We start from the raw sequence: 22,093 nt of genomic DNA on the forward strand, positions 1-22,093 counted from the left end.
GCCCAGCCTCTCCCCACCCCCCCTTATCCTGGAATGCGGCTCCAGGATTAGGCACCCCCCAGCCCGAGGAGCGGACCAGCGCTCTGGACATTCCACAGGCGCCTCGGGGAGGGGCTCGCCCCGCCGGGGTCTGCGCAGCTGGGCCCCGCAGCCCTCCCCCGCGTGCGCGCCCCGCGAGCTCCAGCACGTTATCAAAACCGGGTGTTTTTCTCTGATTTTATTTTTCATATTAATATTCTCACACAAAAATCACCGAAAATAGGGGTAGGGTTGGGAAGACCCCTCTGCCCCTAGGGCAGAGAGACAGTGCAGTGCGAGGGAGCGGGGCTGTAAACCCCCCAGCCCTCCGCAGCCCCAGCGTGGGAGAGAAAAACCACCCACCGAACAAAAATAAATCCCCGGAGAAACTCATCCCGGGGTGTCCCTGCCCCAGTGAGGTCCTGGCCCTGGGCTGGTTCACGCTTAAAAAGAAAAAGGGAGGAGGGGAGGTGGGGTGTGAGGGGATGGTCCGTGTTTTTAAAATTGGCCGGGGCTGGGAAGGACGGGGTTCCTTTCCTCATAGTTCTTTCTTTAAAACTTTAAATTTTTTTATTTATTTATTATTATTATTATTTTATTTTTTTTTTACAAAATACCATTTCAGTTCCCACTTCTTCCCCTACAGTACAGGAGTCGCTCACCCTCAGGCGGGGCTGGGGTTGGGTCGGGAGTGGGGGCCTGGTCCAAGAAAGTGCAGGACGTCGGGGAGGGGAGCGGGTTTGAGCACCATGAGAGCCCGGCTGGCGCCGCGGGCAGGCGGGCGGGCGGGCGGAGACGGACGGGCCGGGCCCGGACACACACTGGGGCGCAGGGAGAGGCCCGCGGCGGGCGGTCCCCGGAGGGGCGGCGGGATGGCTTAGGGGAAGGGGGGGTGCGGGAGGTCGGGTTTTCCCAAAAATGAATAAATAGAGGTGAGTGGGACTGTTATAAATTAAAAACAAAACAAAACAAAAAACCTAAAAAACAAAACAAAAACCCAGAAAATACAAATCATAACCAAGTGAATAAACAGAGACATGTACAGGGGTCACAGCTAGCATTGGAAGTAAAAAAGGAGGTCCTGGGGGGAGGGGTAAAGCCCATAAAAAGAATCTCATTAAACCTCGGCTGCCGTAACGTCTATGTACATGCACGGGCCGCGTGCCTCTGCGCCCGGCGGGTGGGCGGGCGGCTGGCAGGCGTGAGGGAACCCGTATGTGACCCCCGCCGCCGCCGGAGCCTGGTCCTTGTGTCTCTTGCTAGAAAGGCCAAAGTCGGTGAGGGGAGGCGCTGGTGGGCGAGGGGCTGCCAGCCCCCTCCCCCGTCTCCCATTTTTTTTCCTTTTTTCCTCTTATTTGTTAAAAAAAAAAAACTTTTTTCTTAATAAATTAAGTGAAGGGGAGCTGCCAATGGGGTGGAAGGGCTGGGCCCGACCCCCTTCCCGGCCAGAGGCGGGACCTAGGTCCAGCCCAGGCGTGTGCTGGTGGCCCCGCGGCGCCCTGCGCGCGCGCGGGCGGGCGGGGCGTCCGGCCTCATCGCGACGTGCTGGCGGGGGCCTGCAGGGAGAAAGCGGGCATCGGGCTCAGCTCAGCGGCGGGCTGGGCGGCGGCGGGTGCGCCGCGGGAGTGGAGAAGGGGAAGAGCCCGCCCGCCGCTGCCGCCCGCCCGGGCCTCACCAGCGTGAAGGCGTCGTAGGCCTGCGCCAGCTCCTCGGTGCGGTACTGCTCCAGGACTACCACGCCCTGCAGGCCCGCGCTGCGCCGCCGAGCGCACGCTTCGCAGTGCACCAGGTACGTGTTGCGGCTGCCGTTCTCGCTCGTCACGAACAGGATGTTGAACACCTCCACCTGGGACCCGGAGCGGGGCCATCAGCTGGGGGGTGGGGGGCAGTCCCGGGGACGGACAGGGAGGGGGGCAGTCGGGGGCGGGCGCACTCACGTCGCACTCGTTGCAGTAGTAGGCGGGCTCGTCCTTGACGCGGCCCTGATAAGCGATCTTCTTGCCGGCGCGCACCAGACTCTCGCGCTGCACCTGGCAGTGCTTCATGGACTGCAGGAGGCAGAACCTGCACACGGTGGGGGCGAGGGCGCGGTGAGGGCCAGAGGGGGATGGGGGGGTCACAGTCCCTGACCTGGGCAGCTGTCACAGCTGACATTTCGTGTGGCTTTCGTCTACTTGGATCAGAGAAGAAGAAACGGCCTGGGAGCCGGGGCCCATAGCCATCCCAACGCGGGCACAGTGCGGGACACGGGGTAAGGTGGGGAGCCGGGTGGCGCTGGACAGGGAGCACTAGACCGAGGCCTGCTCAGGTGGAGAGGGTCTGCTTCCCACACGGGGCCCTCACTTGATCATCTTGAACAAGTCCGGGTCGCTGATCTTAACCGTGCGAGCCACGTTCCAGGAAACGTGAATCATGGGCACGATGGATTTGACGTTCTTCACCTCGTTCCACTCATATCGTTCCAGGGCCAGCTGGTACTGATAAGCTGCGGGCCAGGGGGGCGGGGGGGGGGGGGGAGACTGAGGATGTGCTGCCAGCCGGGAGGGACCGTGGCGGAGTGGGCAGGGACAGGCCCCTTCCTCACAGCAGGCTGCACTCCCGCCCCGCATGCCCCCGCCCTCTCACCAGTGAGGGGCCCCACGTTCCAAGCGATGTTGTTGCACCAGCCGGTGGCCTGCACCCAGTGCACAGTGCCCGCATTAATCCACACGAGGTCTCCGGGTCGCTGTACGAAGCGGTACACGGGGATATTGGAAGCATAAAGGTCATCCAAGATCGGCCACCAGGAACCAGTCAGGTAGTCCACACCGTGCCTGCGGGGTGGTCACAGGGTCAGAGGAGTAAGTCTGAGGACCCCGGGCCGGGCCTGTCGGACGGGCGGAGGGACGGGAGGGAGGCAGGGCGGCGCGCACCGGTCGCAGAAGGCGCTGATGGTCTCCCAGTAGTGCTCGTGCACCGCGAACCACTCGCAGTCGCCAGGGCCAATGTTGATGTTGACGGAGCAGAAATTGTTGTTCTCCTGGTGGCCTGCAGGGGGCGACAGAAAACAGCGTGGCTGGCCGGGGTCAAGCCTGCGCTCCGCGCCCGGCCCACCCTCGCACCCTCATTGGCTGGCGGAGGCCCTGGTAGCAGCCCCGCCCTCCGCCCCCCACCTCGCAGGCACGCACGCCCCTGCCAGGAGCGCACCTGGCGTCCGGCTGCCAGGGACCTTCATGTACAGCTGCACCGTGTTCATCCCCAGGATGGTGTGGCCCACGTGGCTCAGCATGTTGCCGGTGGACGTGACCCGCATGAAGGCGGGCAGCTTCAGCAGCTCCTGCAGCTGGGGCTTCCACCTGCGGGGGCAAAGGTGCCACGGAAGTGAGAGGCTACCCGCCCCCGCACCCAACTCTGCCCACCAGGCGGCGCTCTGGTCCCGCCCCACTGACCTCTTGGCATCAGACAGGTCGATGTTGGTGCCGAACTTGATGATGTGATGGTTCTTCGGGTCGGGAGCGCTGCTGCCAGGGCAAAGGGCGCACGGGTTGGTGGAGAGGCACGAGAACTAAGGAGTGGGGAAGGGGAGGGCCCAAATGGACCTACCTGGGAGGGGTCCCTGTGGTGCTGTCTGGCTCCTCAGACTCCTCATCCTCACTCTCCTTCTCCTCCTGCTTGGCCACAGAGGGGTGGGCGCAGGCCTGGGTCAGCACCCGCCCCGGGGTGCCCCCATCACAGCCCCCAGATCCCTACCCCTGGGTCCAGCCAGGCGTGCGTCCCTCACCTGCAGGGACTCCTGGAAAGACGAAGCCTGGTACTGTGCGTACTTGGCAATGGTGGTGTGGGAGCGGGAACTCTCGCAAGGCCAGATTTGCCGTGTGCCCGTCAGATCCCAGTTTTCATCCGAGGGCTGCTGCACCTGTGTGCGTACCTCCACCGTGTGCTCGCCGCTCGCTTCCACCAGCGTCTTGGTGGAGAAGAGGCCCAAGTCTGCAAGGGAGGACCGAGCAGGGCGTCGGGGCAGGGGCAGAGGGCAGGGAGCGTGGGCTTTCTTACTCCCTGAGCCTCTGATGCAGGGTTAGCCCAGGAGGACAGGGGACAAGGCCAGCCCCACAGGCAGCTGGGGCAGTTGGCCCTTCCCAGACCAGGCTCTCATCTGGGTCACCCCCAACGCCACCTCCCAATGCTGCCCTGAGCCAGGGTCCCTCCAGCCATGTCCTCGGGTGTGCACGGGGCCACAGGCACACGGCACCTGGCACTCAAGAGGTGCTCAATGAATGGAAGTTTCCTTAAGTCATCACTGGATCCAAGGAGATGGGGTGAAGTGAAAGCCTAGAAAGTGCTTCCAGGAGCTCAGCGGAGAGAAGGGAGGCCATGTGGGGAGAAAGGACGCTCCGGGTACACGGGAGATGTGATTTTTATGCTTCTGTGTGGTTTCCCTTCCTACGTTTGTAGCTTTGTCTGAAAGTCTGCACAATAAAGGACTGGAAGAGGGAAAGCCTCAAACCATGGGCTGACCCAGGCCCTGTGTAATCTGTGCCCTCACTCTCACTGCCAAGAAAACTGAAAGGGACTCCAGCCGGGTCCTGAGATACATCCCTTTCCCTCTGCCCGCTGCTGGGGACACACACAGATGGGAGAAAAGCCTGAGACCGGCAGACCCATCACTGAGTACGGCCTACGTAGGACTGAGGAGGGCTTGTGCTGGCCGCCAGCCGGGGGTCTCCAGGTTCGGGGGCCCTCAGATGGCTCTGCCCCACACCCCCTGCCACACTCACTGAGCCGCAGGGAGCCCGCCAAGCCCCGGATCACGGTGATGGGGTTCCGAGGGTCAGTACAGAACTGCAGCAGCACTGGCGAGAAGGCATCCCGTTTGCTCTCCAGCTGCAGCAGGAGGAGACAGGGCAGGGGTGAGGCTCGGGGCCCACCCCTACCCCCCACCGGCCCCCAGCACGGATGCGAGTCTGATGGCAGGGGTGGCCCACGTACATAGATGCTGGGGGTGGGCGGGTTGAGTTTTTCCCGGGGCAGCTTCTCCTCTGTGTTTATCTTCGGTTTCACAGACTGGGCAGGGGAAAGGTAGGACTCTCGAAATTTCCCTTTCACCTTGGCGTTCCTGCAGGGAGGACAGACAGACGAGGGCAGGGCTACCAGGGTGACCTGGCAGGGGCAGGGGGTCCCAGGTGCCGGCACCTCACTTACTTGCTGGCGCGCACCACGTCGGCGGCGCAGTGGCTGATGGTGAGGTCTGCCATGCGCAGCCTCCGCTCCTCCACCTCGGAGGCCATGAAGGTCTCCTTGTCGCCGCTCTCTACCTTGATGAGACGGATCTTCAGCTCCTTGGGGGGCCCCTCACTAAGGGAGCGCAGCTTCAGCATGTCAGCGCGGCTAACACCAGGGGGCCCTGCTGCTTCCTCCCGGGCCTTCTTCCCAGGCCCGGGGGTGGAGGGGGGCATGGGCTGGGCAGAGGGTGCAGGAGCTGGTGGAGGGGCCGGAGTTGCCGGTGGCTTGGCCTTGGAGGCCCCGCCGAGATCAGGCCGGGCCTTCTCGCGCCCCTGGATCTCCTCGCTCTGCAGGTCCAGGTTGCCCAGCACCCGGCGGCTCTTCTCTTTGGGGGCCTTGGCCTTGGTCTTTGCCCTGCCCTCTCGGGGCCGCCGACCCACGCCATCCTTGCAGGCCCGCCGGTGCCGCCGGTGCTCCTTCTGGTGCTCCTTCTGCCGCCGCTTGCCGCTGCCTGGTCCTGCCACCGCCCCCACCCCACCGCTCTCCTCCCGGGCCTGGGCAGGAGGCAGCAGTCGCTCAGTCCCACTGTCCACCGGGCCCGCCACATCCACCGGGCCCGCCGCGTCCACTGGGCCCGCCAGGTCTGTGGTGCTCCGGCCCACCCGCTCCACGAGGGTCTCACAAGCCCGACTGATCTCTTCTAGCACCTCAGACTCAGACCGAGCAGGGGGCAGAGGCAGGGGTGGGGGCGGTGGGGCGGGGGTCATGGGGCCCGGGGCTGGCTCTTCGCCCACCCTGCGCTCCCGGGCCCAGGGCCCGCCTGAGGTAGAGAACTGAGATGACGAGGAAGCGGAGGGCTGCGGGGAGCCCTGGGCGCTGGGGGCCGCTGAGGTGGGTGGTGGGGCGGTAGCACCTGACGGGGGGCCGGGGGAATACTGAGTGGTGGCCAAGGGCCCGGGCCGGGTGGCAACAGCTGCTCCAGACCCCCGGTAACAGTACTTCTGTCCCTCCAGCACGGAGGCCAAGGACTTGAGCAGGCCAGCCGGACCGGCCGCTGGGGGCAGCGGGGCGGCCGAGGGCGGGGGCTGGGGTGGGAACTTCGCAAGAGGCGGCGGTGGCGGCAGGGCTGGTGGTGGCTTCTTCTCCTCTTCCTGGGTGGCTGTGGCGGTGGTGGCGGCCGTGGTGGTGGTGGCGGCGGAGGCGGAGGCGGTGGCAGCCGGGGCTGTGTCACTGGGGAACGGAGGCTGCAGAGATGGAAAGGGCTCCTTCAGGGGGGGCGGGGGGCCCACACCTGCCTCCTGCTGCTGCTGCTCTTCCTCCTTGCGGATGGACTCGTCCAGCATCTTCATGATGTTGGCCAGCCCGTCGGGGAGGATCTTGAACTCGGCCGGCTCCTCGAACTGGTCCTCCAGCGGGGTAGGGGGAAAGTCGAAGAGCCGCGGGCCTCGGGCAGGCAGGTCCCCAACCCTGGGCGGCGCAGGCTGGGGGGCTTTATTCAGGGGGCCTGGCGACGGCCCCGGCCCCACCTCGGGGGTCTTTGGGAAGGAGACCCTGGGCCGAGGGCTCTCCGGGCGCCTGAAGCTTCCTGAGGTATTTTGGTGGCAGGAGGAGGGAGGAGCTGGGGGCAGGTTAAGAGTCAAGGGTGCGAGAGGTGGGTCCTGGGGGCTCAGTGTGGGGCTGGGGGGCCGGGGAAGGGGGTCTAAATTTCTGGCCAGGTAGGGAGGCGGGGGGAAGGACACAGGCCCCGTAGGGCTGCTGCTGCTGCTGCTGGTGGCTGGGGGGGCGGGAGGGGTGTGCGAATCCTGAGTGCCCACAGAAAAGCGGGGAGCCGGAGGCCCCAAGAAGCCCTCGCGGTGGGGGAGGGGTGGTGGGGGAGGACGGGGGCGTCCCTCAGCCCCGAAGAAGAGCTCCTCTAAGATCTCCCCGTCCTCACGGGCTGCCCGGCAGGCCGGGCCCTTCAGCCAGGCAGGGGGCGGTGGGGGGCGCAGGAGACGGGGGCAGGGTGGCGGAGGAGGTGAGGGGGGCCCGGGCGGCAGGGACAGGTGAGGAGTGGCAGCGGGAGCCGCCAGGAACGGTTTCCGACTGCTGTGTGCCGAGGGCCCCAGGCGGCCTTGGTGAGAGGAGACGTCCAGCGCGGGGGTCTGGTAATGGTCAGCGCCGGGCTGCGAGAGGAGGATAAGGGTGGCGGGGGGGTCAGAGTGCCACTCCAGCTCCCCCACCTGAAGAGGAGCTCCCAGGCCGGTGCCCCACTGCGCCCACCGCTGGCACTCACGATGCCTGGGCTCGGCTCCGCGCCCCGGAGACCGGTGTTGCTGCTGCTGCTACTGCTGCTGCTGGTGGTGCCGGGGAGGCCAGGGGGCCGGGAAGGGGCGTAAGGCACGCAGGCGGTGGTTGCTGCTGGTGAAACGCTGGAGTCCATCCGCGACCTCTGAACTCTGCTCTCTCTAAGGTCACTTCCGGGGGGACGGGTGGCAGGCGGGCAGCCATGGCTCTCTGCTCCTGGGGGGCGGGGGCCGGGGCCTGGGGGTGCGGCCGGGACCAGCCGGTGGCCAGGGGGGTGCGCGGTGTAGGCCGGAGCCGGGTATGGATACGGGTGGGGCAGCGGGTGCCGCTGCTCCTGTGGGAGAGGAAGGAGGGCCGCCAATGAGGGACGGAGGACAGAGGACGCAGGCCTGGCACCCAAGCGGTGAGGGGCAATGGACGGGAGTTCACCTGGCGCTCCGGGGGTGCCGAACCCTTGCGCTCGGGGCCCCAGACGTCTCCATGCAGGGTACTCCACAGCCCTGGCTTGGTCAGCTGAAAGGGAGGGCTAGTGGCTAGGCCAGGCAGGGGTGGGGGCGGTGGTGGTGGCGGCGGTGGTGGCGGCGGTGGCAGTGGCGGTGGTGGCAGCGGCAGCCCTGGGGGAAGGCCAGTCTAGAAAGACACAGAGTGTGAGACCCTACTCCGTCCCCCAGTCCGGTCCTCCGGCTATTTCCCTGCTCAACTTTCCACATACAACCATACCTGCTCTGAGCTGCAGCCTCTCCTGCGCTTGCCTCCAGGGCTGAGGCCCTCATCCCCCGAGGGGCCTGAGAGTGCCACAGGAGGCACGGGCTGCACCACTGGGGGTTCAGCGGCTCGCTTCACTGGGGGACCTCCCCGCTTGGCCCCGTAATTCCGCTTGTGCTGAAGACAGAAAGGGGAGAGAGAATGACACAGCTCCATACCTGGCCCGGGCCTCCTCCCTAGCCCAGCCGGCCCCGGTCTCACCTCGAGGTGCAGCAAGTTCCACACTTGTTCCAGGGGAGGCAGGACCTTGGCTCGGTGCTGGCAGGAGCCGGCATGAAAGTTCCAGAACTGGGCCTGAGAGCAGAAGCACACATTAAGATGAGGGTACTGAGCGCGGAGGCACAATCCTGCCCCCGTCCCAGGGTCTGCCTCATCCTACCTGCTGCAGTCGCCCAATGCGGGGCCCCAACTCAGCCAAGCTTCCTCCGTAACGAAGGGCGCTGTGGTAGCAGCGGATGGCCTCCTCACTGTCATGCTCAGACTCGTACAGCTGCCCAAGCTGCTCCCACAGCCCTGGCTGGGCCGGCTCTCGGAGCAACGCCTGCACACAGCCATGCAGGGATTCCAGCTTCCCATGGAGGGGTCTTGGGGAGGGGGTCCTACAGAGCAAAAGGGGTTGCGGGCATTGGGGTCAGGCTTCGGGGAACTCTTCCCGGGCCCCAGACTTACCTCCCATCCCCAGCACGTTTGAATCTTCACTCACCCTGGAGCATAATATGGTTTGTTGGGGTGCCCGGAACTACTGCCATGTGAAGGGGGTAGGGGCGCAGAGAGGGGGTGCTGCCCGATGCTGGCAGAGCACCTAGAGAGAGAAGGGGTCTGTTAACACGCAACAACGTTACACAGTCCTGTCTCTACCTAGGAAGGAGGGGACTGAAAAGCTAAGAGAGAGCAGCGGAGGACTACATTGAGGTCCACAGAATGGCAGAAACCCAGAGAATGACACAGAGACTGAGGAGTTGAGGGGATGGGAAGGGTGCCTGGAGACAGAGAGAGGCCCCAAGTTCTCACCTGCCTCCAGGCAGCCATGCGCTACGAGGAGGGGGATGGGGCGGGCAGGAGCTCCAGGCCCCAGCACAGCTCAAGCCCCCAAGGGCAAAGGCTTCCCGTGCAGCGCGGGCCCCTGGAGGGTCCACTGCCCGATGCATCCAGCCTGAGCCAGGGAGAAGAGATTACAGTCTCAGTGGGGGCGCAGCCTGAGCCAGCAGCCTGCACAGCACCAACCCGCCCCGGCCTGTCCCTTACCAGGTCAGCAGTGGCCCCAGGAGCCCTGGAGATCGGGCACGGCCCCCTGCCCCAGCTCTCTGGGGCGACGGTCCCGCTCCAGCCGCTCTGACAGGAGTGCCCACTGCCCCCAGACGGCCACCCAGAGCCCTTCACAGCCAATTCTACAAAGGGGAGGAGGAGAAGGAGTGAGGTGAGCCGGCCAGCATACGACAGAGGCCCGGGGCTGGGCCAGGTGGTCATCTGCACTGGGCGTCCGCCCCGGCTTTCCCTGAGGGGAGGCCCCCGGCGGCCCAGGGCGACGGCGAGGCGCCGGGACCGACGGCTGGGAGCGGCCCAGGCGGCCGGCGGCAGCTCGCAGTCGGGAGCCACTGGGGCGGACGCACAGCGGCGCGACTGCTTACCCGGCCTCCGTGGGAGCGTCCTCTCCCGGCGTCGGCGAGCTCCCGAGATCTGGCCAATCACAGGACTTCCTCTCTCCCCAGCGAGCCAATCATCACCCGTGTCTCCGCCTCAGTAACAGCCTGGCCGGGACCAATGAGAGCGAGGTGAGCCCGGCCGCTGCGGGCCGGGGGAGGAGGGGCGGCGGAGCCGGTCAGACGGGCTCGGCCTGGGGTGACCCCGGTGTGACCCCGTGGCTCCCACCTAGGGTCTCCACCTCGGGCCCGGCGCTCGGGCCGGCGGCGCCGGCGGGGCCCGGGACCCTAGCGCGAGAAGGCGGCGAGTCGCACGCTCGGGCCGGCCTGGCGGACGGCGCTACCCGCAAGTCCCACGCACCCGCGGAGCCACCGGCGCTCACGCCGCGACCGCCCGAAGCCGCCCCGCGCCCCGCCGCCGTGAGACCGACTGACAGCCAACGGACGCCCCGCGCAGGCAAAGGGGTCGCTCCCCTTCCTCACTTAACCCCGCGCACTGCCTCGCCCCCCACCCCGAGTGCCTCCGGGAGCTGCGGAGGGCTGGCCGGTCACGGCGACATCTCCGGTAGCCAGACCCGCCCGCGCCGCGACCTGAGCGCCCCATCCCCGACGCCTGACCCCATCCCAAACCACGGTCAGGCCCCCAGCCTCGTACCCAGTTCCTTGAGCTCCTCTACTTCCCCGCCTGTCCAGACCTTCAATGCCAACCGATCCCCCAAACCAAAATCTCCCTTCAATCCCCCCAACTTGTGAGAAGTCGCGCACCGCGGTCCCGAGTGGCCCCTCTCGCGTGGCTCCCGTATCCTCTGTGCCCTTCCCCGTCGGGGCCACGCGGTTCCCCGCGGCCCACGTGGCCCCCGCCCCCCAAGGGAGGGGGGATTTCGGGGGTTGCCCGTGACGTGGCTACTTGCGCAGCGGAAGCGGCGTGTGTAAGTGTAAGAGGGGGGTCCTTCGGGAGGGAGGAGGGCGGGGCCCGACAGGCGGTGACATCACCCCTGTCCCACTCTCACCGCCCACTCCCTTAAAGAACCCAGAACCCGTTTCACTTCCTCCTTCACCGCCACCCCCCCCCCGCCCCTTCCCGTCGGTGCTGCCTCGACCCACGACGGGCGCCTCGCTCCCCTTCTGAGCACCTTCCCTTTGGCCCCAGTTCTTCCCTCTCGCCTCTCTGAACCCAGGCTCCCCGTCCCCGCGCCTCCCCGTGGCCTACCCCGCGTCCCTGCAGGTAGGGCGCCGGCTCCGCTCCCGGGATCGGTCCATTGAGAGTCTAGAGTACAAAGAGCTGCGAGAGGCGAGCGTAGAGTACAAAGCGGCGGGGGCGGGGCCAGCGCTCCAGCTGGAGCTCGCGCCGGGCAGGAAGCCGGGGGAGAGCGCGCTACGAGGGGCTGGGGGCGGCTGGAAAGTTCGCCTTCGCCGAGAGAAGTCTGCGCCGTGGGGAAATTTCCACCCAGCCCGCAAGGGCAGGCGGGTTTCTGGTGAAAACAGTCCTCCCTCCGCGGGGCAAGGTCGTCTGTTTACAGGCTAGCTCTCGGACCCCGCAGGTCCCGGCGCGCCCTCCCCGCCGAGGCCGGCTCACGCCCGGGCTCTGCGGACCCTCTCCGCGGCTCTGGCGGAGTTCCTGCCCCGAGCCCTCTCTCCTCGCCACACAGACTTTCTCTCAGTTCCCAAGCCCTGGCACGAGCAGAGCGCTTAACGCCGGTCCCAGTGTAGCCCCGGCCAGAGTCCCCGACCCAAGTCCCGGACCACTCAAGGGAAGACGCGGTGGGGAGGGGAGACCGGGGGTCCGGGTATCAGGGGAACAGATCCCCGCTTGCGAAGGGGCGCCCAGGGCGCCGCCAGTTACCAGGAAATGCAGCTTCCCCTAGTGCGATGATGACACTTCCCCTCCACCACTTCCCCTTTCCCACGGGGAACTGACTCAGCTTTCCCTAAAGCACTGAGCCCCGTTCCTCCAAGCCCGTTTCCACCTTTGTCCGCAACCCCCCACGCCGGCACTCAGAACACAGCAGCCCTCACTGGACAACAAAAACTTCCTGTACACTAAGCACACACTCACTCTCGCCAACGACCACGGATCCCTGTCCCCACCCGGGACCCAGGCGCCTGACTCCCCCCCCGCCACCCCCCTCCCCACACACACCATCCGCCTCCCGTACAAAGACCTCCCTCGGGGTCTGATTCAGGCTCGGGGTGTGTGGGGGGGGGAGCGTGAGTCACCCAGAAAACCTTCCCCTATTCCCACTGACTAAGTCCCCGCCTCCCTGAACACACACAGACACACAGTCAGAGGCAGACACAACTCAGCCCACACACCGCTCACCACCGGTCCCGCGGAATTTCCCCTCTCGTCTTCCCCCACGACGGCCCCTCCCCGCGAACGCCAGCCTAGACGCCCCGCTCACACCTGTTCCCGCAGGCGGCTCGCGGTCCACTCTCACCTCCACTCTCGCTTTGGGGCAGGAATAGCCCTCCCCGACTCCCGGTGTTCCTACTAACCGAGGGGAGGGGACAACCACGGGCAGGCACAAAGACAGACGCCCACAGACTCCTCGAAGGCAGATGAGAGGAAGAAGCACGCGGCCGGAGCCAGGCTGGGAGGACGGTATACTTCTGGGGCAGACATTCCATTCCAGCCTCTCCCGCCCGCCCCGTGTCCCGGGGGCCAGCCGCCCAGAAAGGGTTAATTCTTCTCCTGCCGAGGCCACGCCCTCTCCATCCGGGCACTCCCGGCTGAGCCCAGCTCCGCCCCTTCCATCCGGGCTCTGGACTCAGGGACTTTAACCGACCCCCTCCCCCGCAGCCCCGAGAGAGACCCACTCCATCAATCACACCCACTTAACCCTCTGCGGGCTTGAGCCCGAGACGCCCCTCGGCGCAGCGCTGGAGCCGCGCGGGGCGCGGGCTGAGGGGCCAGACGTGCGCACGCAGACTCACATGCCGGCCACAGACAAGACCCCGCAGACACGGTGTTCCCCCGCAGGCGATCGGCAGACGCGCGCCACGCGCGCCGAGCGGGGGCCGGTCCCGGAACGCCGCCGCATCCCGGTCCCCGCCAGGCCTCCTCCGGCCCGGTGGAAGCGAGGGGTTACAGGCTCGCTTCTTACCTGGGGGAGGGGGAGGCGGAGGGGAGGGCCGCCGGCTGGGGCGCCGCTGTGACTCAGCCGCCCGGGCAGGCCGCCCGCTCGGGATTCCCTTCCCCAGCCTTCCCTCGCCGCTGGCCCCTCCCCGCCCCCCACCGAGGAGTGACAGTGCCGGCCGCGGCCCGCTATGTGTCACTGCGAGCCTTGTGTCTGCCTCTGACTGGACCGCTGTGTTCCCCAGTGTGTCTGACAAGGTCGGCTGTGTGTGGGTCCCGGTGTCTGTCTCAGTGCACCTGCATTATCTGCTCATCTTGTCTCCTTCTGGGCCTGCATCTGACGCGTTCCTGTCATTATGCCTGCCTACATGACTCTGAAGGGCTGTCTCTGTCTGTGTGTCTGCCTGGCTCCTGTCTCGGTCTTTTGTCTGGGTCTGCCTCTGCATCACTTGCGTGATCACGTGTGTCTCTGCACATGCCCTTCTGGGTTTGCCTTCATGTTCCTGAACAGAGTCTGGGAAACACTGGAGCAGGCTGACCCTGCTGACTCCTCGCCTCACTGCCCGGAATCCTGACGCTTGCTGGATCAGTGATCCTTCTGTTTGAGTCAAATATTTGGGCGTCTGTCTGCCTTCAATCAAGTTCTGTCCTATTCCTTAAGGTCCTTGCTTATCCTCCCAGCTCCCTGCAGCTCCCATTATGATGGTAATTGCTAGCATTTCGTGAATACTTATTACATGCCTGCCACCGTGTTTAAACACTAAACATACATTTTTAAAACGTCCCCCCACCACCACCCCAAACCTAAGGTAGGAGGTACTTTTTTTTTTAACCCCATTTTACAGATGAGGAAATTGAGGCTCAGAGAGGTTATGTAACTTCGTGAAGTTCACTCTGCAAGAGTGGAAGGGCTGGGCTTCTTCCCAGGGCCTCAACTCTTTGCACTCTTCTAGAAGGCCTCTGTCCTAGTCTCCATCCCTTGGTTTTATCCTCACAGGCCATCTCTTGGGTCAGCCTGCCCCCGGGGTTCTACCAGAGACATCTCTACCATCCCAAATGTCTCACGTCCTCTACAGTGGGTGTGGGCAGAAGACTGTGTAGCAGATCTCAGAAGCCATTGCTTTCTTGGCAAGAGAGCGCATTCAGTTAACACATTCATTCAACACAATTCCACTGAGGTAACCCAATGTGCAAACCATCCTGCCAAACAGAGACACAGAGGAGAAAACAGTCCCACTCAAAAATTCAGTGAGTAGCGGAAAAGAGCGGCACACGCTCGGAGAACTCAAGTCCCGGCTTAGGTATCATCTTTTCTCCTAGAGAATGAGGGATGGAAGCTTGGCCTACAGAGCCTCAGGCAGAAAACTGGCAGAAAGAGAGAGGTGAGGAGAAGAGGGCTAAGACTTAAGGCGCTGGGCAGCCTGCAATCGCTGTAGTGCAGTGGGAACAGGACGGACCAGAAAGGGATCTGGAAGGAAAGGTGAGATGCCACGATTGCCATGGCAACAGCAGGCGCTTGTGCCAGGGGCCTCCACTACCTCTCGGAATCAATTTCCAATCACCATCCATAAACCAGACTGTTCAACAACTCTTCTAGGGCACCCCCACCCCAAGAAAAATCCCTCCAGGGTAGCTCACCTCTACCACACCGCTTGCAAACTCTAGCTCAAGTCCATTCAATAAGCAACTGACTTGAAGCACAGGGGTGTCGGGAGGGGGGGGGGCCTTGGTGGTCGTGGAGAGGCTGTGAAGCACCGGGCTGAACCACTCAGAGGCAACAGAGGGGGGGCTCCATAAACCAGGAAGGCTGAACCACTCCAGCATCACATGGGGGGATGCATGCCACGAGCTGGACTGGACCATTCTGGGGAGTGGGCATGATCCAGACCGTACCACTCTTCCTCAAGCATGTGGCAGCGAGCAGGACTGTTGCGGGTTGGGGGAGGTGTTGCTCGGGGGCAGGACTTACCAGATGGAATCTGATGTGTCCTGTCTCATTGGAACCAGTGCCCCAGCAGTGGGGTGCAGCAGACCACTGTGGGTGGGATGGGTGGTATTACGGGGCTGGCATGGTGCCTGGGGGAACCTGAAAGAAAAAAAAAAAAAAGCCAGTTAGAAGTGGGGTCTCCCAGGCCGGAGTATCTTCCTGTGCTCCCTGTCTTCTTGAGGAGCAACCAGCTGCTGGTGGTCAGATGGGATGGGAGAACCTGTTTCCGTGGCAACCAGAAAAAGCCATCCCCAAAGTGGTCCTCCAGCCTTCTTCCCTTTTAGGAAGCAGCTTGGAGCAGGGGGTGAGAGGCACAGGCGATGGCATCTGTGTAGGTCGGCGGTGGACACCTTACTCATGATGCCTCCTGGGACAGACCCCTCCCGCTGAGTCCCGGGTCCCAGAGGAGCCCCGTCTGCCTCTGACCTCCACACCCAAGTCAGCCTCCATCCCAGCCCCAGGTGTGCGCACCCCGGCCTTCAGCTCAGCCTCCTCCCTCACCTTATCACGAAACCAGTCAACCCCACCCTCTGGACTCTGCCCCCTCCCCTTCCCCAAGGCGGGCACAGGCAGGTCTCTGCGAGCAGCACAGGTGGCCAGACTAGACGAACGGGCCCAGCGGGGAGGAGCCTCTCTCCGAACAAGGACTGACTCCGGGCCTGGGTCTGGACATGGCCTCTGCCGCAAGCCTCCCTTCCATCCCACCCCTCAAGGCCATATCCTGTTTCTCCATCACCTCCTTCCTCTATGTGGCCCAAGAAGGTGACAGAGGCCCACCCCCTCCCCTCCTGTCACAGACAAACAGCTAGGTCTTTTAACAGAAGTCCAGGGCCAAGAATCAGGTGTCCACCTCGGATCACACCTAAGTCTTGCCCGTCCTCAGACTCAGTCCTCCTCAGGGACCCATGGTTTCTGCCTCCTTAGCAACCATGCTCGGCCTTTAAGGTCCCAGACACTCGGGCTCCCAGTGCAGTCTCTCCATTCCCTGGCCTTCCAGCCGACATCCTTCCCCCTGCCCCAGAGACTCAGGCCTCCAGCCCCCAACCTCCATGATGCAATGTGCAGCAAGGTGCCGGGGCTGCTGACGACACGGGCCCGAGGGAGATGCTACTCCTGACCCAGGCGGGGCCCCTCCGTGTGCCAGGTCATGGGCAGCTGCAGGCTAGGGAGGCCAGACAGGCAAAGTTCTCCTGCTGGAGAAGGAATCTTCCAGGACAGAGACGCTGAGAATGTGTGGGGAAAGAGAGAAAGAGAGAGAGAGAGAGAGAGAGTGTGTGTGTGTGTGTGTAGTGTTTGTGTATGTGGTTGTGTTGGAGGGGAAGGTCAAGCCTAGAGAGAGGGGAGTGGCAGGCCTCAGGACACACCAAAGAAGGAGTGAGGGGCAGCCAAGGGGGTCACAGGAGTGTGTATGGGGTGTCTGGACACCAGAGTGGGGGGGAGGGGCCAACAGCCATTTAAAGGGCCAGCCCCAGAGCTTTAATCCCTCACCAGCCCTGGCCCCAAGCCGGAGGCTCTAATTCATCTGTCCAACAGCTGGGGTGGGTGTGTGTGTTGGGGGGGGGCGGCATGTGGACGGGAAGGGAGAGCTGGGGGAGGGGCTGGGGCTTTCTTGTGCACAGAGCCAAACAACAAAAGGGGAAGCTGCGGAGCCAGCTCCAAAGTGCCCAGGCCTGGCTGCTGACCTGCAGACCCACCAGCAGTCCCCACCTGATGGCCCACAGACTCCACAGTCTGCACTCAAGGGCTCTTGGCCAAGGAGTCCAAGCACCCAAAGGTGGGGCCCAGGAGAAGGCCCAGGCTGAGTGCCTCCCTTCCCCCTGCAAGCTGTCACCCCTCCTTGCAGGTCTCAGCCACACCATCCTGGACCTGGCAGGCCCCACTACAGATCCAGCCTCCCCAGACGCGGCCTGCCGGCTCCCCCTCCCGCCGGCTCCGGGTGGCAGTGGCCACACCAAGCCTGTCCCTTTAAATCATTACCACCCCTGATTGTGTGCACAAACCGAGGGCCCTACCCCCCAGGCAGGCAGCTTGCCACCTCCCCCCCAAGAGTCCCCAGAAATGTGAGGGCCATTTAAAGGGACAACAGGGAGGCAGCCAGGTCTCCAACTGCCCCCACCCCCACCCCACACACACTCCCAGACCCTTTCCCCAGCGACACACAGCCCCTTGCCCTTCCAGAGGGCCCCCCAAATTCCGGTTCTCTCCCCACCCCTAGAGACTGCTAGAAGGAGAAAGGGGGCCAGAGTTGGGGGGGCGGGGAACAGGGGGAGCGAGAAAAGGACAGGGACTGCCTCCTTACTCAGAGCCCCAGGGGACAGGTCGGAAGGCAAGCAAAGCCCAGAGAAGCAGCGAGACAGAGCCCCGATAGGTGCCGCGGGCAGACCTGGGGCGCAGAGGCTGCCAGGCGAGGGGAAGGGAGTCGGGCTGCACGAGACAGCGGTGCGGCCAGCAGGCGACAAGCCCAAGTGGGGGAGATGGAACAAGGAAGGCCAGGGGAAAGAGGCAAGGCCAGAGAAAAACGGGGAGACAGAGTCGGGGAAAGGGGTTATCCGGGAGGGTGTGGAGGAAAATCCGAGAAGGGAGGGCGAGCCAGGCCAGGGTTACCTGCTGGGTGTCTGTCCCCCGGCGGTGCCCCCGGAGTCCGGGTAGGGAGGGGGGGAGCAGCAGGGGGGGGAGTGGGGGCTGGGGGGGCGGGGGAGACGGTCCCTCCTCTGCCTCCTGGGCCTGCCCCGGCGCTTGCAGCCTCTGCCTCCCTCCCTCCTCCTCCCCGTCCCTGAGTCCCGGAGTCAAACAAAGAACTGTAGCAGGCTCTCCCCAACCCCCTCCCTCCTCCTCCTCCTCCTCCTCCTCCTCCTCCACCTCCTCCTCCCCTCCCTCCCTCCCCACCAGCAGGCTCCCTCCTCCTCCCTTCCGGTCTCTTCCTTTAACTACCCGCCCCCCCCCCCAGCCCCCAGCACTAGTCTCCCTCCACCCACCCACCCAACCTTTTACACACCCCTCAGCCAAGCCCGGTCCCCGCAAAGAAAACTGTGGAGTCCCTCTGCTAAATGGAAAGGCCCCAGAGAACAACATGGGAGGGGACCCGGGTCTTGCTTAAAAATCAGGAACCACAATACAATTATTTTATTTTCACGGCCAGAGGAATAGTCTGAGTTGTTTCTTCTCCAAGAGGAGAGAAATAAAATTAATAATCCTAAAGAAAGCAATACAAATCTGACTAAAGCCCTCATCAAATAAAGTGCACAACACAGGGAAAGCTAATCCCGAGCCCCCCTCCCTCCCACCCACCAAATTAACACCAACTCCCCACTCCTCCCTGACCAACTCCTGAGGTCCTGGCCAGGCTGAAGCCAGTGGAATAACCTTCATCGTAAAAATAATAACTATCCACATTTAACAAGAAAGAGCCTTTCCTAACAACCCTTCGTGCAGTATTTATTCTGTGCCAAGCCCTGTGCTAAGTGTTTTGCATAAATACTTAGCATAAATTATCTCAAACCCCCCCCCCCGCCGCCTAGAAGGTATGTATTGATATTTAAATTTTCCAAATTAAGAATATAAGGCTCTGGAAGGTGGTGACCTTTCCAAGTCCCTATAGCCACTAAGTGGCAGAGCTGAAAAAGGAATCCGGGTCTGATCTGACAGCTCTAAGGTGCATTACAAGAAAAATGAATTTTTTTTCCCAATTATTATAACCAAACCCCAGGAATTAACTCAATAGGGAAAAGCCCCGGCAGCTATGAACGGAGCCCTCCTCCCTCAGTGATCCACCCACCCACACAGAATAAAGACCCTGACTTTTCAGTCTGAGACCGTTTCCTGACCCTCTTCCTCACTGCTGGGGTGTCACTGATCCAGATCAGAGGTGAGCTGCGGTCCAGTGACCCCTCCCACACCACACGCAGCTCTCCAGGGAGTTGCTATCTTGCAACCACTCCCCCTTCAACTCAAAATGGGGAAAGGGGCAACAGGACACTTGGCAATGCAGCAGGTGGGAAAACAGAAAGACGGCTGGGAGGCTCTTTCAAAGGGAGGAATTGCTGGGAAGGAAAGCTCTCCCCACCAATCTGGGGCAAAATGCCGCAGGGTTCCCGTAGCCCAGCAAAGGGGCAAAGTCTTCGGGCCACACCACACCCGTGCCCCTCCCCCTCACAAAACTCCAGGCCAGGGTTTCCCACCTGCAGGCTGCTAAGGCCAAGGGAAGGGAGAGGGAGAAAAGATGGCACGGGGTTGGAACCGGACTCGGGGCAGAGGTTGGGGGGCGGGGGTGCGGGATGGAAAGGGGAGGAGGCCTCCAGCCTGGCAACCGTCCCAGGGCACGTGCACTGGTGACATCATCCCAGGCCACCTCTAGCACAGACCTTTGACCCCTAGGGGCGGAAAGGGGCCTTTGGCTAAGCTTCCTGGGAAATAGCCTTAGGAATTCTGGGAGCCCAAAAAGCAGGGGAGGGAAGGAACCCAGGCGGCTTGCCTTTATCTCTTCTACCCCCAAAGCGGCTCCAGTCCCCGGGACTCGGACTTGTTAAGGCTCCTCCTCCCCGCCTCCAGCCCTGACCTCCCAACCCACATTTCTGACGGAGTCCCGACACGCCTCTCGCAGATACTATGCCTTCTCTCTCTCGGGCGAGATCGCGGGTGGGGGCCGGGGGCAGAAGGTGAGGGACGGGGGCACCGGGTCCCGCGGGGCTCCGTCTCCCATCTGCGGGATCGCCCGTGGCCCAGCCGGCCGCCAGCCGAAACCTGTCTGGGTCCCCAGCTCTCCAGCCCCTCCCCGCGCAGTTCCAGGGCGGAGTCTGTGGAGTTGAAACCAGGACACGGCGAGAGGAAGAGTTATATAACCGGGAGAAGCCGAGAAGGACGAGTGGAGACCGGGACACACAGCCCAGAGGGAGCCCCGAGAAATGCAAAGAGCACGGGGGCGAGCGGGGAGGACACGTTAGGGATGGAAAGGATTCTGGTGTGCCAGCCGAGGGGAGGAATTCCCGCGAAAAAGGGGCGTCAGGGCCCGCAAGAGTCACCTGGGCCGTCCGGGGCTTCCCCGTAGCGCCCTCCCCCCGCCACCTACAGCAGCTGAGCCCAAGCGAGTGAAGCTTCGGGAAGGGGCACAAACACCCGTTCCGTTCCCCTTAGGGAGGCAACCTCAGCCGGAGCCCGGGAAGGCGGCTGCGGAGCCTAAGCGGCCGGAAACCGCAGCTCCGCCCAGCCCACCTGGGAGAGTGGGGCGCCAGCTGGGGGGTGGGTGGGAAACAGGTAGCCGGCCCCGCCCACGCAGGGCTGGGCACTAAAGGTTCGAGACCCAGCGAGAGAGGACCGGCGAGTCCAGACGCCCAGGTCCCCAGAGGCTGAGGAGCGCAGCCCAGGACTAGTTTGCAAACACAGACTCAAATGGGGGGTGGGGGGACCGTGTGCCGCGAGCGCCGACTCGCCGCGCAGGCGCAGGGGGGTACCCGGGCGCGTGCGGAGGGGGGAGGAGGGTGGGCGCGAGCGTGTGGGAGTGCACGTGCGGGTCCCGAGCAGCTCCCTCCCGCCTTCCTCCTCCTCTCCCCCTCCCCTCGCCCCTTTCCTGTGGCTCTATGAAGCCTCCAGCACATTGGCTGCCAGGGCCCTGATGTCAGGGCCGTCCGCCCGAGCGGATTGGCCGGATGCGAGAGTTCGGGAATCCGGCTCCCGAGTCTGGCTCTCCAGTTACTCCGGCAACAGGGCAAGCAACCCCCGGGAAGGCCAGCGGAGCGCCGCTCGGGACCGCGCCTGGGTCCCGCCTCCCCCGGACGGTCGCGGCGCCCTCCTCTGCGGCAGCGCGGCTCGCGTCGTCCCCTCCGTCCTTCCCGGGCTCTCCGGGTCCCGGGGAGCAGGCGTCCCGCCCTCGGCCTTCCCCGCGGTCGGCCAGCCCCCCGCTCGCCACAGACCGCCCCCCCACGCCCGGTCCCCAGGTAACGGCCATCAGCCGCAGCAGACTGGAAGCGAATCTGCGTCGCTTAGTAACCAAGCTGCGTGCCCCCTCCCCACTATTTACCGCGGCCCGGGGAGGCGGAGACTGAGTCCCAGCCCCCTCCCCACCACTTGCCCTTCGCCCTCCCGCCCACAATTTCCTGTGAGGGGCAGAGATGACAGAAAGCCAGAGGCGCACCCCCGCCCACCATTCTCTCGGGCCGGGCGGGGGGCTTCGGCCGCCCTCCGGGCCACAGCGCCCACCCCGCTCCCGCGGCTCCTGCTGCGTGTCTCGCCTTCGCCATCTCGTGGCTGCGCTGGGAAGGTCCGCACGGAGCCGGCTCCGGCGAGGGCGACGAGCGGCCGAGTGGGGTCAGCCCAGGGATGGAGGGGCTAGCGGGGTGCGGCGGAGTGGATGGAGGCGAAGGCCGCAGCAGGGAGGCCGTTAGCCGGCGCTCCCGCCGTGAGGGGCAAGGCTGAGGCGACACACCTCACCGTGCGGAGAACCGGAGGGACACCCAGAGGTGGCCCCGGGCCCGGAGACCCCTGCCTGCCGGGCCACGCCCGACAGCAGGGGGTGGTCGCACCGGCCCAGCTGCGGACTCCGACCTTCAGTCCTGCCCTTCTGTCAGGAGCCGCCCCGCCCCGCTCCGCCCAGGGTCGGGGAGGGGAATCCCAGCCCGAGGGGGACTGGGAGCCCTTTCAGGCCCCTCTGGACACCTGCACCCCCAACTCTTCTGCCTCCCCGCTCTTACCCCATCCCACCCCGCCCCGCCCTCTTCTAGGGTACCCTGGCGTCCTGCGCCCCGGTCTCCTTCTTTTAGTGCCTTTGCCAAGACCCAAACGTCCATCCCCGGCTCTACCGGTCCTGAGACTCGGGCGTCCCGACCCCTGCGCGGAGATGGGTTTCCCCCTTTCAGACGCCCTCGCAGCTCCCCGTTACCTGTTTCTGGGGAGTCCCAGGTGCTCAGGCTCCCCGAGGTCTCCCAGGGGGTCGAGCGGGCCCCCCCTCTCCCAGGCCAGGGCCGGGGGGGCCGCTCCGCCCCGTGGCGCAGTTGGATTTTCCAACACAAACACCGCCCCCCCTGCGCCCCAGCCCCGCCCCCTTCCCCGTGGTCCCGCCCCTTCGCGCGCGGGAGTCCCTCTCTCGGGCCCCGCCCCGCCTTCTGCGGGTCCCACTCGCCTCAGCGCTGGTGC

General features: G+C 64.4%; 1 protein-coding gene across 7 annotated transcripts; it reads right to left on the bottom strand.

The window, feature by feature from the left end:
• Positions 1–202: 202 nt before the first annotated feature.
• KDM6B (lysine demethylase 6B) lies at positions 203–21,993 on the bottom strand. Of its 7 annotated transcripts, none has more exons than XM_059147217.1 (24): positions 21,840–21,993; positions 14,951–15,067; positions 9,894–10,013; positions 9,511–9,653; positions 9,277–9,418; positions 8,969–9,067; positions 8,645–8,864; positions 8,467–8,559; positions 8,221–8,382; positions 7,930–8,130; positions 7,490–7,834; positions 5,197–7,379; positions 4,984–5,110; positions 4,773–4,878; positions 3,779–3,984; positions 3,601–3,665; positions 3,447–3,515; positions 3,205–3,353; positions 2,931–3,045; positions 2,644–2,831; positions 2,362–2,503; positions 1,956–2,082; positions 1,694–1,864; positions 203–1,574 (listed from the first exon to the last, which is right to left on the bottom strand). In XM_059147217.1, the coding sequence occupies exons 5-24, from the start codon at positions 9,411–9,413 to the stop codon at positions 1,551–1,553; spliced, it is 4,929 nt and encodes a 1,642-aa protein (XP_059003200.1). In that variant the 5' UTR covers positions 9,414–9,418; positions 9,511–9,653; positions 9,894–10,013; positions 14,951–15,067; positions 21,840–21,993; the 3' UTR covers positions 203–1,550. The 7 variants fall into 7 exon arrangements, with proteins under 7 accessions (XP_059003200.1, XP_059003194.1, XP_059003196.1 ...); XM_059147211.1 differs by having other exon boundaries at positions 3,447–3,518; XM_059147213.1 differs by lacking the exon at positions 21,840–21,993 and adding an exon at positions 21,106–21,236 and having other exon boundaries at positions 3,447–3,518.
• Positions 21,994–22,093: the final 100 nt, after the last annotated feature.

Source organism: Mustela lutreola, chromosome 15, assembly GCF_030435805.1.
Source record: "Mustela lutreola isolate mMusLut2 chromosome 15, mMusLut2.pri, whole genome shotgun sequence".
In the NCBI taxonomy this organism is placed as follows: Eukaryota; Metazoa; Chordata; class Mammalia; order Carnivora; family Mustelidae; genus Mustela; species Mustela lutreola.